Source organism: Gopherus evgoodei, chromosome 1 (assembly GCF_007399415.2).
Source record: "Gopherus evgoodei ecotype Sinaloan lineage chromosome 1, rGopEvg1_v1.p, whole genome shotgun sequence".
Lineage (NCBI taxonomy): Eukaryota > Metazoa > Chordata > Testudines > Testudinidae > Gopherus > Gopherus evgoodei.
Genome location: NC_044322.1, coordinates 309,388,488 through 309,405,834, shown reverse-complemented (window position 1 = coordinate 309,405,834; position 17,347 = coordinate 309,388,488). Strand labels below are relative to the sequence as shown.

The following is a 17,347-nucleotide window of genomic DNA, read 5'->3' as shown; positions in this document are numbered from 1 at the left end:
GCCCTTGCTCCTCCTCCTATGCCCCCCAGAGCCTCCTGCATGCCACGAAACAGCTGATCCGGGGGTGCAGGGAGGGAAGGGCAGGTGCTGATCAGTGGGACTGCCGGTGGGTGTGAGGCACTGGGAGCGGGGAGAGGGAGCTGATGGGGGGCTGCTGATGTATTACTGTGGCTCTTTGGCAATGTACATGGGTAAATTCTGGGTCCTTCTCAAGCTCAGGTTGGCCACCCCTGGTATATATCATTAATGGTTGCAGGAAAAATAAATAAATAAACAAACTCTGAAACCAGGTATAGCCTGGAGCAAAGCCATCTCAGATCTCCTTTAAAACCACTCAGCCTTTACTCCTACAAGGTGTATGTTGTGAATGGGATTTGATCATGTGATAAAAATCTAATTGGTGTACTAATCCCGGGTTGTTAATATTATCAATGGAATTTCAAGAGTACAAAGCTGTTAAATAGACCTGAAAGACATCAGAATGTCTCATTGAAGAGCCACAAAAGAATTATATAAAAACATCTTTTAAAAAGTAGACACAGTGCATAAGCAAACACATCATCCATTTTATAAGAACCTATAAGTCAATACACTTACCACCCTATACGGAAACCTACTGACCGCTATACTTACCAGCTTCCATCCAGGACACATCACACAATCCATTGTCTACAGCCAAGCACTAAGATACAACTGAATTAGCTCCAACCCCTTAGACAGAGACAAACACCTACAAGAGCTTTATCAAGCATTCTTAAAACTACAATACCCACTTGGGGAAGTGGGGAAACAGATTGAAAGAGTGAGACAGGTACCCAGAAATCACCTACTACAGGACAGGCCCAACAAGGAAAATAACAGAACACCACTGGCCATCACATACAGCCCCCAGCTAAAACCTCTCCAGTGCATTATCAACGATCTACAACCTATCCTGGAAAACTATCCTTCACTCTCACAGACCTTGGGAGGCCGGCCAGTCCTCGCTTACAGACAACTTCCCAACCTGAAGCAAATACTCACCAGCAACTACACACCACACCACAGAAACAACAACCCAGGAACCAACCCCTGTAGCAAACCTCATTGCCTACTCTGTCCCCATATCTACTCTGGCAACACCATCAGAGGACCCAACCACATCAGCTACACCATCAAGGGCTCATTCACCTGCACGTCTCTGCCATGTACATTGGCCAAACTGGACAGTCTCTACATAAAAGAATAAATGGACGCAAATTGGACATCGGGAATGGTAACATACAAAAGCCAGTAGGTGAACACTTCAATCTCCCTGGTCATTCTATAACAGATTTAAAAGTCACTATTCTTGAACAAAAACACTTCAGAAACAGACTTCGAAGAGAAACAGCAGCACTAAAATTCATTTGCAAGTTTAACTCCATTAATTTGGGCTTGAATAGGGACTGGGAGTGACTGGCTCATTACAGAAGGAGCTTTGCCTGTCCTGGAATTGACACCTCCTCATCTATTATTGGGAGTGGACTACATCCATCCTGATTGAATTGGCCCTGTCAACACTGGTTCTCCACTTGTGAGGTAACTCCCTTCTGTTCATGTGTCATTATATAATGCCTGCATCTGTAACTTTCACTCCATGCATCTGAAGAAGTGAGGTTTTTTTACCCATGAAAGCTTATGCCCAAATAAATCTGTTAGTTTTTAAGGTGCCACCGGACTCCTTGTTGTTTTCACTGCAGACCATCTCTCTCCCAGTTGCATATCATTAGCTGTGTAATTAGCTAAACTGATTTTCACTTCATGTAATCAAACTCCTCCTCCTAAACTCCAAAGTTCTCTTAAGAGGTACAGGAAAACTGCTGAAGAGTAAGACTTGAACATTTCAGACCTACTATAAACAAAAGAAAAGGGCTGCTAGTCAGTAAAGACAAACTACATGTGCCCATTTATCGACAGGCCCCCTCCACCCCCTAACACATACTAGCAGTGACCATCAGTTCCTGTCATATACATGACTATTGCTTTCCCTGCAGTGACTGGCTGCCAATATTCAAACTAATATTTAGATCACATGCAACAAACAAGCATGATATCAAAGAAGCTCAATACAGTTACCAAAAGTTATTGTACCATTATTCCTATGAACAATGAAATGGCAGTCCACTACTCTAACCACTAAAATTAACTGCTTTCAAGTGTATTCATTAGCAGGGATCCTAGAAATCTGTTTCCCATGGGAAAATGCAGAGAATCTTTAGTTTTTACATTTTGTGAAACAATAAAACATGCATTAACTAAATTATACTGAAAGTACCCATGTCACTTATTCAATGTGTGCAACCTCCCCCTCTTGTGGTTGATTTTTTAATATGCTTTACATTTACAGTGGAACCCTGTTTATCCGATCTAATTGGGACTGGGGCCAGATCAGATAATCAAAAATTGGGATAATCAGGAGAATTGGCAAAGAGCTTTCTATCCCTTATTTTAAGCTAGGAGGGCTTGGGGTTCTACTGCATATCAATAAAATGTGTTCAGCTGATAGCTATTTATATTGTGGCTAGGGGAGTTAAAGTTCAGTGTTTCATTTGAATTGTGCAAAAAAATGTGAGTTTTATGTCTTTAGGAGAGAATTTTGGTTTGTTTAATCACAGAAAAGTAGGATCCCTCTTCAGTGTTGAAAGATACAGCAGAGCTAAGAAAGTGAGGGCAACATGTTGATTTCAATTATCCACTTTAAAAATTAATTTAAGGCCTCCCAACAAGGCACAAGTTCTTGCAACAAAGTATCATGCAGACCTATGCCACAATCAACCCTTCCAAGCTAATTCCAAGAGCCATAAGTAAACAGATGGATTCAAAGATATGTGGATTTGTGTTATTAAATGTGGACCTGTTGGAGGGTGTGGAAAGGCAGCATGGATTAAGCATAGGTGGGGGATTTCCTATATTTACCCACATTAACTAAACCAATTTACCCCTTGCTTAAAACAGTTAAAGTCCATCTACAGGGGGGCTTGCACTTATTTAACCAAATCAATTTTAAAGCAGTTTAGTTAAACCAGTACAATATAGACAAATTCTGAGGACTATTCCATGTTCATATATACACCTCTACCTCGATATAATGTGACCCGATATAACACGAATTGGGATATAATGCAGTAAAGCAGTGCTCCGGGGGGGAGGGAGGAAGGTGGGAGGGGGAGCTGCACACTCCAGAGTATCAAAGCAAGTTTGATATAATGCGGTTTCACCTATAACATGGTAAGATTTTTTTGGCTCCCAAGGACAGTGTTATATCGAGGTAGAGGTGTAGGTCTTTCTCCACAGAGAAAAGTCATCTTCTTATGAGGGTAATGTGTGAGTGAAGTCTATACAGAAAGGCATTTTACAGTCCTTTTGTTCAAATCATACAGCTTGCTATCTTTTTAACCTTTCTTCAGAGTAGAAAGGAATCTAATTTTCTTCTTTTTTTTCTCTTTAAGGATTTATCTATTAACGAAGAGACTAGAGCTTAGCTAAAGCTGGAAGGAAAACGTCTTCTAGTGAAAGCAGGGGCTCTTACCAGCAAGGAGAATTGATGGTTGTTTTTTTCTCTATATGAGCCTCCAGAAAGAGGCTGAACTTGATTTCAGCCATTTTCTGATAATTGGTTTCCATTAGCCCCCAGCCAACCTAGCTGTGGCTAATTTACATAAGTAACAGGTAAGCATAGGTCAGCAGAAACAGAGATAACTTGTAAAAGCAGCAAAGAATCCTGTGGCACCTTATAGACTAACAGACGGTTTGGAGCATGAGCTTTTGTGGCTGAATACCCACTTCGTCGGATGCATGTAGTGGAAATTTCCAGGGGCAGGTATATATATGCAAGCAAGCTAGAGATAACGAGGTTAGTTCAATCAGGGAGTATGAGGCCCTCTTCTAGCAGTGGAGGTGTGAAAACCAAGGGAGGAGAAACTGGTTTTGTAGTTGGCTAGCCATTCACAGTCTTTGTTTAATCCTGAGCTGATGATGTCAAATTTGCAGATGAACTGAAGCTCAGCAGTTTCTCCTTGAAGTCTGGTCCTGCAGTTTTTTTTGCTGCAGGATGGCCACCTTAAGATCTGCTATAGTTTGGCCAGGGAGGTTGAAATGTTCTCCTACAGGTCTTTGTATATTGCCATTCCTAATATCTGATTTGTGTCCATTTTGGGTGTCCTGCTGTATAAAAATCTGCCAGCAGACGCCTCCTTGATTCTCTCATGTAGCGCTTCAAAGGGGATAAAATGCTAGTGAACATGTTAAGAGTTATATATAGGGTCTGATTCTCTACTGCATTATTCCAGTTTTTTGTCAGTAGAGCTCTACTGTAATAAAACTGGCGTTACACCATGAAGACTCAGGGCTCCGGAATACAAATGAACAACAAAATGAGAAGCTGTAACCTACACTCACTGTTAATGTTTCTCTGTTTGGCTAATGTTTTTATTTTGTGCATTCCATGTGCTTGCCCTGGATTGTTATTTTTTAAGATTATCCGTGGTTCTTGCCTGGTGATGTATTCAACCTGAAGCTGAAAAAAATAAAGAATTATGAATATGCATCAGCAAAAGATAACTCAAGCACTGTTGATGTTGGTGATGACTAGACTGAAGAACATTTTTATCTCGTGGATGAGGGTGGTATCAATGGTATCCGGAAAAATTTAACTATGGCACAATAAGGCCCAGATCCACAAAAGGATGCAGGTGCCTAACTTTCCACTTTGGACACCTAAATATAAGATTTAGGCATCAATGAGATTCTCAAAACCCCCACTCAGGTGCTGCTTAATCCTGTAGGGACCTAAAATCCCTTGACACCTAACTTTTTGCTGTAAAAGTTCCCTAGGCACCTAAGATTCTGCCACTGCGCATGCAACTAACAAGTCACTCTAGATGCCTGCATGACTCACTTGTGCCTCAGCCCCACTAGGATCCTCAAACCAGGTCAAGGTGGGAAGCATGGCCCTGCTTATACTGCCCAATCAAGTAATCAGCACACCTACCAGATTGCATCCCATAAAAATTTGTATGGTGGAGAAGCTGGTGGTGTGACCTCTCATTTAGCACAGTGGGTAGAGCACTCAGCAGGGATATGGAAGATCTAGGTTCAATTCCCCTCATTTATTGCCTGAGGAGCAGGGCCGGCTCCAGGGGTTTTGCCGCCCCAAGCAGCCAAAAAAAAAAGCCGCGATCGCGATCTGCAGCAATTCAGCGGGAGGTCCTTCGCTCCGAGTGGGAGTGAGGGACCCTCCGCCGAATTGCCAACGAATACCTGAAAGTGCAGCCCTGCTCCGGAGTTGCCGCCCCAAGCACCTGCTTGATAAGCCGGTGCCTGGAGCCGGCCCTGCTGAGGAGGGCTTTCTGAAGAACCCTCACCATTCGGAGATGGGTTATTCTTACATAGGGCTCCCACAGGAGAGATTGAGGAGGCTGTTCCACTTTGTATTCATACTTAAATAGTAATTACAGAACCAGATTGGACCCTAGACTTTCCTCTTTGTAGGTGAGTGTTCTAACCACCATCCTAGTCATTTTCATATTCTACCTCAATGATTACCAAAGTAGCTATACAGTGTGGAACAGCTTCAACAAGAATCATTGCGAGAGCCTCACATTACAATACCCTGGTGATTAGAACTAAGAGCTAAGGGCTAAGAGCAGTGCTTAATTTGTGCCAGGGCTTGCCAGAGCTGAGCCTGGCACCTCTAAGCTTGGTAGTTCATAACCTTGGCATTTCTGGGTTTGCCGCATCACTTATGAAAGTAAAAAAATTGCTTGAGCCCAAGCATCTAATTGCTTGAGCTCTGGCACTTCTTTTATTACAAATTAAACACTGGCTAGGAGACCCCCAGTTCAAATCCTTTCCCTGCAACAGGCAGAAGGGGGAATTTACCCTACATCTCTGATCTCCATGGTGAATGGGCTAACCACTAGTCTGAAAGATATAAGGGAGTCGCCACCTCTAACATTTCTTGCAAAAAACAGCATAGGCACCTCACTCCAGGAAAGGATTCATGGCTAGGGATCCTAATCAAAGAGAGACACCTTCCTTTAGCTTAGGGTGGGAGCTGCCTATTTTGTGACTTACATTCTCAGGCACCTATCTCTCCCCATTCATTGTACAGGGGAGTCTAAGGGTGGGACCTACAAAGGCACTTGGGTGTCGCAAAGCTGAGCACCACAGCACCTAACTTTTAGGCACGTAGAAAAATCGCTGGAACAACACTGAGGGCATGGCTACACTTGCAAGTTAGAGCACATTAAAGCATCCCTGTGCACTCTAACTCATGACACATCCACATTGGCAAGGCACGTAGAGCACACTAACTCCACGGCTGGAGTGCTCCTGCCAATCCACCTCTGCAAGAGGCATAACGCTTGGTGCACTATGGCTGGAGCGCCGCAACACTCTACTTCTCTGCCCTCAGGTAACCAACTGTCAGACCTGCTGTCATAAACAGATAGTTAAGGGTTAATGCCTCTTTTGCCTGCAAAGGGTAAAGAAGTTCACCTAGCCTAGCTGACACCTGACCAGAGGAACCAATGGGGGAACAAGATGTTTCAAAAGGAAGGAGGGAAGTTTTCCTTTGTTTAGAGTCTCAGTTTCAGCGGGAGTGAAAAGGATCAAGGAACCAGCCTCCTATCAGAGTAGTCAGTTTTAGAAAGGGATAAATAGGTTTATGTTTATTTTCTTTGTAACTTGTCTAGGCATCATTAAGGGAATTATCAAAATTGGGTATTTGGGTATTTGTTTGTGTAACTAAATTTGTGCCCAGGGGAACATCCTCTGTGTTTTGAATCTGTTGTCTGTGAGAGTAGCTGGTATGCTAATCTCTCCCAGAGAGTTTTCTTTTACCTTTCTTTTCTTTAATTAAAAGCCTTTTTCTTAATACCTGATTGATTTTTCCTTGTTTTTTAGATCCAAGGGGGTTGGATCTGTGTTCACTAGGGAATTGGTCAAGTCCTTCAAGACTACCCAGGGAAAAAGATAGTACTTGGGGGTGGTGGCAGTGATACCAGATCTAAGCTAGTAATTAAGCTTAGAAGTGTCCATGCAGGTCCCCACATCTGTACCCTAAAGTTCAGAGTGGGGAAGGAACCTGCCCTTCAAATTATCTGGGAATTTTGAAAATCCCCTTCCTAATAGGGGTATTCAGAGCTGCCCTTAGGGGTAGGCAACATGGGCAACCTGCCAACCGCCCAGGGCACATTGGTCAGGAGGGCACCATCCAAGTTCTGCAAGCTGGTGGGCCTGGGCTGCCAGAGCGGGGTGAGTGCAGGCAAGCCCTGGGCTGGAGAACCTGACCAGACAAACAGAGGGCAGGCAATACTACCCCAAGTTACCAGTCTGGTGGGGAGGGGCAGGCAGCAGGGCTTGCCCCTGCGGAGTCAGTGGGCCAGCCCCTGGGTTCCCCCTTCCTGTGGCAGAGTAGTTAGTGGCTGGGGGATCCTGCCTGTGCAGCCCTTCCCGTGAGTGATGGGAGGGAAGGGGAGCCGAGGGATCCCGCAGGGGCCACAGGCGATGCAGGCGTGGCACCTGCAAGCACCAAGTGCCAAAATACAAGCTTGCCCAGGGTGCCGTTTTCCCTAAGGCCAGCCATGGGGGGAGGGGGTGTTTGGGGGGGGGTGGTATGGGGTTAGTATGGCTGCTTCTGTGCCAGCCAGGGGTAGCGGGGGAATCACCAACTTGCCAGCCGTGGTTCTCTGTGCTGCCCAGAGTAGCACTGATGGAGGCCAAGGCCATAGTGTGCACCCCACCCTCCCCCATGTAGGTGCTATGTACAAAGGACCTATTCTCTGCCTTGTGCCAGCATAGCTCAGGCCTCATTCCACAGGAGTCAGGGGAGTGACTGGTGAGGCCAAGGAAAAACCAGTCCAGTGACCCTTCATTAGGGGCACACAGTCTGTGTGCGCAGGTGGGAAATATCCAATACCCACGCGCGGTGCTTCCTGGCTCTCCCATAGGCCCCTAGTTACCGTTTCTCTCGGGGTTAACACTCGCCGCCCCAGGGGAGCGCGCTCAGAGCTGCGGCGTTTCCCGGAGCCAGGGCCCCGCTCCGCGCCCTTTGCTAACCCCCGCAAGCCCGGGGCACGCGCTGAGGAACCCAGCCATGACGAACAGCAGCCGCCCCGCACGCACCCGCGTGGCCTTAGCTCACCCTGGTGCCCATCGCCACGCGCGCATATATAGGGGCGCCAGGGGCATCCCAGAGCAACCCGACCCAGCGTCCGCCCGCCGCTCCCGCCTGCACCATGCGCGCCGCGCGCAAAGGTAAGCAGCTGCCCCCGACCCCGCGCCAGTCAGCGCCACAGCGTTGCCTGCAGCGTAGCGGGCTGGTCTTGATCCGTCCGCTCTTCCCAGGTTACGCCTGGCTGTGCGCCCTGCTCTGGCTGCTGGGGAAGCCGCCAGCAGCCGTTTTCGTGGCAATTTGTGCCCGGCAGGGAGACTCGAGCTGCCGCTTCTTGTCCGTGTCTGATCTTTTCGACCGGGTGATCCAGCACTCGGACAGGCTACACAGCCTCTCCACGGCGCTCTACTTGGACTTGGTGAGTGCCCCGTCCTGCCACGCCACAGGCTCCCCTGCTGTCCCAGGGATCTCCTCTGCTGCCCACCTGAACGGGGCACGCAGCGATCTCTGACCTCAGGGCATATTTGCCAAAGCATCTGGCTTCCTCTCTCCTCCCGACAGTTCAAGCCCTGGGCTGGGTATGCGGTCGGTCTGTTGCTTGCTGTCTCCGTTCTGTATCGCTAATGATCTACAGGAGCCTTGGCACTTCCTGCTCAGTGTTCATTTACTCACACCACGTGTGCCATAGTAGCTCCATGGGCTAGCTCTGCTCACAAGTTTTCCTGCTGTATGTCCGTGTTTTGATTGTAATGTGGGGGTTTGTCACCTAATGGTTGCACTGGCCCTGCAGGGGACAAAGTGGCTATTGAAAACACCGAAGTTAAAAACTACAGTTCTACAACATCTGGTGTGTTGGGTTCTTTTTCTTCCCCTTAGGGAAAAAAATTTCTATCCAATGGAAACGAGTTGGGCAAATGGACAGGTAAATGCCACACCTCCAGGATGCTGACGCCTAATGGCAAAGAGTATGTCCAAAAAATACCGGTAAGGCCCTATTAGCTTGCACTGGATTTGATATGGCATGCAGTGATGAAAGATACAGCCACAATTTGTAAGGGGAACTCAAGGGGACAGTTTGTCAAACTGAGCTGTGCCAAATTCTAAGGAGGGAAGGAAGAAAGGAAGGTCCTCACTGAAGAGGCGGGCCTGATCCTGCAAAGTGCTGTGCACCCTCCACTCCCCACAGCTTCAAAGGAAGTTGAAAACACTCAGCACATGCTGGTAGGAAGCCCCATGTGGCTAATAGGTGAATTCTCACCATAGTCCCAGCCAGGGGGATTTTGTACTCTTGGAATGTTATAGCTAAGGCTAAGATTTTGTCATGGATATTTTTAGTAAAAGTCAGGGACAGATCAAGGGCTTCCATGATTTTTTTTTTAATTGCCCGTGACCTGTCCCTGACTTTTACTAAAAATATCCATGATAAAATGGGAAGGGACTGGGCAGCTGTGGGGTGGCTGGGAGCTCCCGGGCCCCCACCACCCATGGGGACTCAAGAGCTCCATGGTCCCCCTGCATGGCGGTGGCCGGGGAGCTGTGGGATACCCTTGCCTGCGCTGGCTGGGAACTGTGGGGTACCCCCGCTGCCCATGGTGGCTGGGAGCTTGGGAGCCTACTGCTTCAGGTGGAGAGGGTATCTTACAGCTCCCGCTGCTGCGGGAGGTGGTGGAACCCTGCAGCTCCCAGCTATCGGGGCTGAAGTCACAGAGGTCTTTGGAAGTCACGGATTCCATGGCTTCCGCAACCTCTGTGACAAATCATAGCCTTAGTTATAATTGATGCTTCCTCTTTAAAGTTCTTGCATCCTACATATTTGCAGAGTGTAAGCAGGGTAGCTGATGTAATTGAGATCTCACAATCCCAATTTCCTTCTATATTGTAAGAAATAATGTTTGTGGGGCTCTATAAGATTAATTCACAATAATTAGTTATAAAAACGGCACTGAAATACTTAAACAAAGGTGAGACATCCCAAAGGACAGAAAGGGATACATTTTCCCTTTAATTTACTCTGGCACAATGAAAGACAACTCTAGGAATTAGCTGTGACCTCTACAAATAAATTTGATTAATCAGTGCCACTGTAAAACTTAGAAAGCCATTATGAGAAAACCACAGGGGGGATGGAGAGAGAAGCAAATATTTTTAAATAGAAATGTTTCAAAGAGGAAAAAGTATAGTGAGGAACAGAAATCAAGCAAAGAAACTGTAGGAGCTGAAAGCTAAGAAAAGTAATCTGTATTTTAAAAATAGTGACGAAAAGCAGACATTGAAAAGCCAAGGACACAAAGACAAGTGTGAAAAATATTGTAAAAGGGGGATGGATAAAAAGAAAAAATGGGAGAAAAGAAAAAGAAATCTACAAAAGTCTTATTTAGCAACTTTTCTCTTTGGTTTTGACGTTAAAATAATGGGGAAAACAAGTGAAAACAGATTGGCTCAGAATACATACAGCTGACAAGAAGGATAACAGTTTCAAAAGCAGCTAAGGGACTTTTAGTGCCATTTTCAAAAGCAATTTAAGCATTTAGGAGCCTAAATCTCATGGAAAGTCAGAGGCTTAGGCTCCTAAGTCACATAGGCACCTAAATACCTCTGGGTCTGGGGCTAAATCCCAGTTTTGACTCCACTACAATCCACAAAACTCCCACCAAACCGTATAGGTGTCTATACTCACTTGGTGCCTATGTTTTTCAGTGTAAGAATTCCCTAGGTATAGAAGTTCCTGCCTCTGAGCATGTGCACTGCTGCCTCCCTAGGCATCCAGAGGCCTATCTCCTGCATAAGCTCTGGAGCAATCCATGAACCAGGTGACACACAGGCATTTGGCCGCCTAAGGTGTGCTCAGAGGCCGCCTACTGCATTGAGTCCACTTCAAAAATCTCACCAGTAGAAGTGTTTCCAACCTTCCAACTTTTAGCCCAGTGGATAGAGCATTCACCTGGGATTTGGGAAATCCAGCTTCAATTCCCCCCCCCCCCCACCTGAGGGGCAGTTAAAGATTTGACCAGGAGGGTCTCCTGCCTCTCAGGGGAGAGCTCTAACCACTGAGTTACAAAATACTCTGATGATGGGCTCCCTCAATCTCTCCTGTTAAAATTGTTCCACTTGGCTAACTAATGAAAGGGTGATTGGAATAAGGCAACTGCACCTGTGTCTCCCACCTATCAGGTAGTGCCCTAAGCACTGAACCAGTCATTCTCGCACTCTTGCTCTGGCCCAATGACTATTTATTTATCCACAGTGGAAATGTAACTGGGCCACAGAGAGAGACTTTGTAATCTAGAGATTAGGGCACCTACATGGAAGGTGGGAGACCCAGAATCTAGTCCCCCTGCTCCAATCACTTTTTCATTAGTTAGCCACAGTGGAAGAACTTCAAAAGGAGAGATTCAGTGAGTCCCCACATCAAACTATCCCATAGCTCAGTCGTTAGAATGCTCAGAGGTGGAAGCCTCCTGTTCACATACCTTCTCTCACTCAGACAGAGTGCGGGGGGGAACAGGAGCTGCATCACCCTCATCTGAAAGGAATGCTCCAACCACTGGGCTAAAAGTTAGACAGTAGGAACCAGCAACTCCTCCTCTGGGTGTTTTGTGTGGAGCAAGGCAGGTGCCTAACTTATTCCCACCAGAAACTACTTTGACATCTAAGATGCCTGATTTAAGGCAAGGGATTTTCCTTTGTAAATTGTTAAGCACAGATAGGCACCTCCCCACAGGCTGGGCTTAGGCACCTGTCTTCCTGAGAGGGGCCAGGCTCATCAAACACACCACTCTCATTAGCCTCTCCATTGGCTAGGTTAGGTGATTCTCCACCTAGCATGCTGGCTTTTGTGGATTGCAGACTACACTTATACCTCAATAGTGAAACAGCTGCAGCTAAGTCTCTGTAGTGCTTCATAGACTCTACCTATGCCAATGGGAGAACTCTCCCATTGACATAGGCAATCTACCTCCCCTAGAGGCAGTAGCTAGGTCGATGGAAGAATTCTTCCATTGACCTAGTGCTATCTATGCTTTAGGGCTTGTCTACATCAGAAAGTTGCAGCGCTGGTGAGGGAGTTACAGCGCTGCAACTTTGAAGGTGTACACATCTGCAGGGCACCACCAGCGCTGCAACTCCCTGTTTGCAGTGCTGGCCGTACTCCCGTTTTGTCTCGGGTGTAGAGGATCCAGCGCTGGTGATCCAGCGCTGGTAATCCAATGTAGACAGTTACCAGCGCTTTTCTTGACCTCCGTGGAAGGAGGAAGCCTCTGGTAATCAAGCTGGTTTCCTTTCCCGGTTTGCTCTCTCGGTCCCGGAGCCACCCAGCAAACCGCAGGGAAGGAGACCTGCTTGCTCGGGGTTCCGGGACCGAGAGAGCAAACCGGGAACGCCGCGGTTTGCTCTCTCGGTCCCGGAGCCAGCCAGCAAACCGCAGGGAAGGAGACCTGCTTGCTCGGGGTTCCGGGACCGAGAGAGCAAACCGGGAACGCCGCGGTTTGCTCTCTCGGTCCCGGAGCCACCCAGCAAACCGCAGGGAAGGAGACCTGCTTGCTCGGGGTTCCGGGACCGAGAGAGCAAACCGGGAAAGGAAACCAGCTTCGCCGCGGTTTGCTCTCTCGGTCCCGGCACCCCGAGCAAGCAGGTCTCCTTCCCTGCGGTTTGCTGGCTGGCTCCGGGACCGAGAGAGCAAACCGCGGCGTTCCCGGTTTGCTCTCTCGGTCCCGGAACCCCGAGCAAGCAGGTCTCCTTCCCTGCGGTTTGCTGGCTGGCTCCGGGACCGAGAGAGCAAACCGCGGCGTTCCCGGTTGCTCTCTCGGTCCGGAACCCCGAGCAAGCAGGTCTCCTTCCCTGCGGTTTGCTGGCTGGCTCCGGGACCGAGAGAGCAAACCGCGGTGTTCCCGGTTTGCTCTCTCGGTCCCGGAACCCCGAGCAAGCAGGTCTCCTTCCCTGCGGTTTGCTGGCTGGCTCCGGGACCGAGAGACCAAACCGCGGCGTTCCCGGTTTGCTCTCTCGGTCCCGGAACCCCGAGCAAGCAGGTCTCCTTCCCTGCGGTTGCTGGCTGGCTCCGGGACCGAGAGACCAAACCGCGGCGTTCCCGGTTTGCTCTCTCGGTCCCGGAACCCCGAGCAAGCAGGTCTCCTTCCCTGCGGTTTGCTGGCTGGCTCCGGGACCGAGAGAGCAAACCGCGGGGAAGCTGGTTTCCTTTCCCGGTTTGCTCTCTCCTCCCGGAACCCCCCTTGAAGCCGCCCAACAGCGCTGCAGTGTGGCCACATCTAACACCACTTGCAGTGCTGGTTGCTGTAAGTGTGGCCACTCTGCAGCGCTGGCCCTATACAGCTGTACTAATACAGCTGTAACAACCAGCGCTGCAAAATTTTAGATGTAGACATGGCCTGAGGGTTAGGAAGGCATAGCTACATTTCTCATGGGTGTGGATTTTCACTCCCCGAGAGACGTAGCTATGCTGGTGTACATTCTCAATGTAGAGGAGCCCTAAAGCAGCTGTCTTTCCCCATTCATTGTGTAGGGAGCTAGGCACCTAATTCAGACTTTGTGCATCTGAGTGTTTGTTCCTGTGATTTTCTAGGCACCTAAAAGTTAAGAGCAGCAATGCTTGGTACTGCAATGCCCAAGTCCCTTTGTGAATCTGGGCCTTAGGCACTTTTGAAAGTTTTCCCTTAAGACTTTTTTTTTTCCATCTAACAACTCAGCAGTTTAGCATCTGATATCAATTTAGCACTATTTAAGGAAGTACCACCACTTTGATGCAGAATTTGATTACAGAGTGAGATCCTAAGCAATTTGGGAAGAAGTTGCATGTGCAAAGTCATTTTGGTTTTTTGTTCATACTAACGTACAACTAGAAAGAAGACGCCCATGAAACTGTTATTTGCTAAACATTTGAAAGTTAGTTATGAATTGTATGCACAGAGATTTTATGTGTGCCCAGATTTTAAGTATCATTATCTGTTTAAGTATCAGAGGGGTAGCCATGTTAGTCTGGATCTGTAAAAGCAGCAAAGGGTCCTGTGGCACCTTATAGACTAACAGACATTTTGGAGCATAGCTTGCCAATTACAGAACCAGTTTCTCCTCCCTTGGTTTTCACACCTCAACTGCTAGAACAGGGCCTCATCCTCCCTGATTGAATTACCTCATTATCTCTAGCTTGCCTGCATATATATACCTGCCCCTGGAAATTTCCACTACATGCATCCGACGAAGTGGGTATTCACCCACGATAGCCCATGCTCCAAAACGTCTGTTAGTCTATAAGGTGCCACAGGAACCTTTGGTGCATTATCTGTTTAAGTATATTGTGCCCAATGAGAACATCACTGTTCATACGTTTTGATACAACTAATAGGAAAGTTCTTTCATATTTTGTTTTCAAGAGAGAAGAACTAACTCACTTGATACTGAGACTCTTGCAAGCCTGGAAGGAACCACTTTCTCACTTTGACCAGAATATTGGTCATCATCAAGAATTATCTAGTGACAGCCTGAGCAAAGCAAAGCAAATCAGCAATATGGTGCATGAGCTGAAGACTGGAATGGAGAAAGTAACAGAGAAGGCAAGATTTTCAACCTAATTTTTTTTAATATCAATTATACTGAAACACCAAAGGGTTCACGAGGCCAAATTTGGCTCTCAGTTACAAAGATATAGCCCTAGCATGGGTGTTTACAGTGGAACAGAACAGCTTCAACAGGAGAGACGAAGGGAGCCCCACATCAGACTATCCAATAGCTCAGTGGTTAGAGCATACTCCTGAGAGGTAGGAGACCCCACTTCCAATCTTTCCCATGCCTGCCTGCCAGAGAGAGGGGAGTTGAACCTGTCTCCCCCACATCTCAGCGGAGTACTGGACTAAAAGTGATCAGGTGAGCCCCAGCACCATTTCTTTCTCTGGATGCTTTGTGTGGCACAAGGCCAGCACTGAACTCATTCCAGCAAGAAACTACCTAGGTGCCTAAGCCAAGAGAGCTAGGTAGCTCCCTGTATCCTGGACTGAGGCACCTATCTCTGAGAAAGGGGCATGGCCTTAGCAGGTCAGCATCTCCAATTGGCTAGCTTAGGCAGCTTCCTGCCTAGCATGCTGGCTTTTGTGGATATCATTCTTGGGTGGCTTTCTCTCCCCATTCATTGTATAGGAAGCCTGGGCAATTAACTCAGCTTTGTGGATCTCAAAATTGTTCCTGAGATTTGCTAGGGGCCTAAAAGTTAGGTGTTGTGACACTCAGTGTTGCAATGCCTAAGCCCCTTTCTGGATTTCACCCCTAGCTACTTAAATAACTATTTTAAATCCCTGTGACAAATGCTTTCTGGTAAACGTACATTGTGGTATCTGATTATATTTGCAGCTCTCTCACTTTTAATTACCAGATAGTGGGCCTGATCTTATATTCCATGTGCACTCACAACTCTCACTAAACTCAGCTGAAGCTGTGACTGAACAAGGAATGCAGAATCAGGCCTATTTTCTTTGTCTCTGACAATTAACATGTTTATTCCCATGCAGACATCCCACCAAACAGTTAAAAAATAAGAGAGAAAACCTTACTGTCTCACCACAGGATGATACAAATTGAAACGGACATACAACTCAGCATATACAGCAGAGGGGTCATTTTATCCACTGCTGAAATGCAGCCACCAGTGAAGTGAAATTGAACAGCACCTCAAAGGACAGAGCTATAAACGGGGAAGCCCAGTCTTCAGTTTGGTTATGAATATGGATTAGCACTTCCCCAGAATTCAGGGGCATTTAAATATCTGGATTTTTGTTTAGTTTATCATAAAGTTGGAGCCAAACATAAAATTCAAAAACACATTGAAACTTCGCCCAATTTCAGGATATTTGTATCTAGGCTTGTAGCTCAGGCCCATTTCTACAACATGTTTTGGGGAAATTCTTGGATGGGAGGCTCTCTGAGGGAATGGCAGCTATGTCCATATTGTTCTGTGTGTGCTACCAAGGTTTCACAAATAGTAAAGTATAAGAAGGAAACAATATCAAATTGAAACTACCTGTTGCATGAACAGTGTCATGTGACAGTATTTTTCTATATTACACTGAGTCTGGGCTTGATCTTGCCAGATGGCCAGTTCTTCTGAGAGGTGGCGAGAGCCCTCATTTTGCATTGACTTTAACAGCTCTTGGGGATGATCAGCACCTGCTAGAAGCCTTAGCACCTTTCTAGATGAAGCTCATTAAATAAGGCTACAAGTCTGAAGAAAACTGATCCACTGTACTATCTTGAGATGGGGCAGCCATACTGAAGAGTGGCCTCTACCTAACTCCATGTTCAAAGAGTGTTATGTCCTTGATAGCATTGCCAAAGTTCTGCTTCCAGAGGCAGATTTCTTGAAACAATATGAGACCACTTCCGACTAGTCAGACTCTTATGTAGGCCCTGGGTAGCAGGAAATGCAATAACATCGTTCTCTAGAGAACTTAGCACACATTTTTTCAGTACTTGCATAAAAAACCTGGAGGTGAGCAATCTACATTAGCTGATTTCTTTAGTGGGTGTTCTATAAACCCTGATCTTGTTAGCTTCAACACTAGCACTTTAAGGATTTTGGTTCTATGCACGTTTATATCCATTGACAGGTTACAGTCATACATATTTTATTTTCAGTACAGATGCAGTCAATGGGGATCATCAGCAATTCATTGAATGGAATGGGATCATCAGAGGCAGCTGGTTTATCCATTAGTAATGAAGCAAATTTGATGAGTGACTATGAGTTTATTCACTGCTTCAGGAGAGACTCCAATAAAGTACAAAGCTACTTAAAAATTCTTAAATGTAGGATTTGGCCAGGAAATAGTTGTTGAGTTTTAATCTGACAGGCAATTTTCAGAATTAAAGCTACATGTTGTTTGCAAAGATGGAACAAAAATAATTTATAAAGGTTTTATGACATTTACAGTAATAGTAAATTATTAACATAGAAAACTAGTTTTGAATGGCTTTGCCACTTATTTATTTTATACTGTTAACCTACACAGTTGAAATATTAAATAAGGCATAATGTGTGTATGTGGATTTCACACACCAGGAAGAGTAGTTTCAGTGGTAGTGCATAAATCAGTTTCTGTATTACTACAGTCTGTCACACTGCAATTTAAATGCTCACACATTTTCAGGTGTACATATTGTCACTGAAGCTAAACATCAATAAATTAGCTAAGTCTTGGTACAAACATGCAT

The 17,347-nt window shown here is 46.4% G+C and overlaps 1 protein-coding gene across 1 annotated transcript; it reads left to right on the top strand.

The window, feature by feature from the left end:
• The first annotated feature begins 8,261 nt into the window (after positions 1 to 8,261).
• Positions 8,262 to 17,347, top strand: LOC115647314 (prolactin-like). The gene is made up of 5 exons (XM_030554190.1): positions 8,262 to 8,280; positions 8,371 to 8,555; positions 9,014 to 9,121; positions 14,521 to 14,700; positions 16,777 to 17,347. The coding sequence occupies exons 1-5, from the start codon at positions 8,262 to 8,264 to the stop codon at positions 16,969 to 16,971; spliced, it is 687 nt and encodes a 228-aa protein (XP_030410050.1). The 3' UTR covers positions 16,972 to 17,347.

What these genes read in the sequence shown, in the direction of transcription:
- LOC115647314 (XM_030554190.1), top strand. An exon ending in AGTATGTCCAAAAAATACCG is followed by an intron (nt 9,122 to 14,520) that starts GTAAGGCCCTAT and finishes TTTGTTTTCAAG; the next exon opens with AGAGAAGAACTAACTCACTT. An exon ending in TGGAGAAAGTAACAGAGAAG is followed by an intron (nt 14,701 to 16,776) that starts GCAAGATTTTCA and finishes TTTTCAGTACAG; the next exon opens with ATGCAGTCAATGGGGATCAT.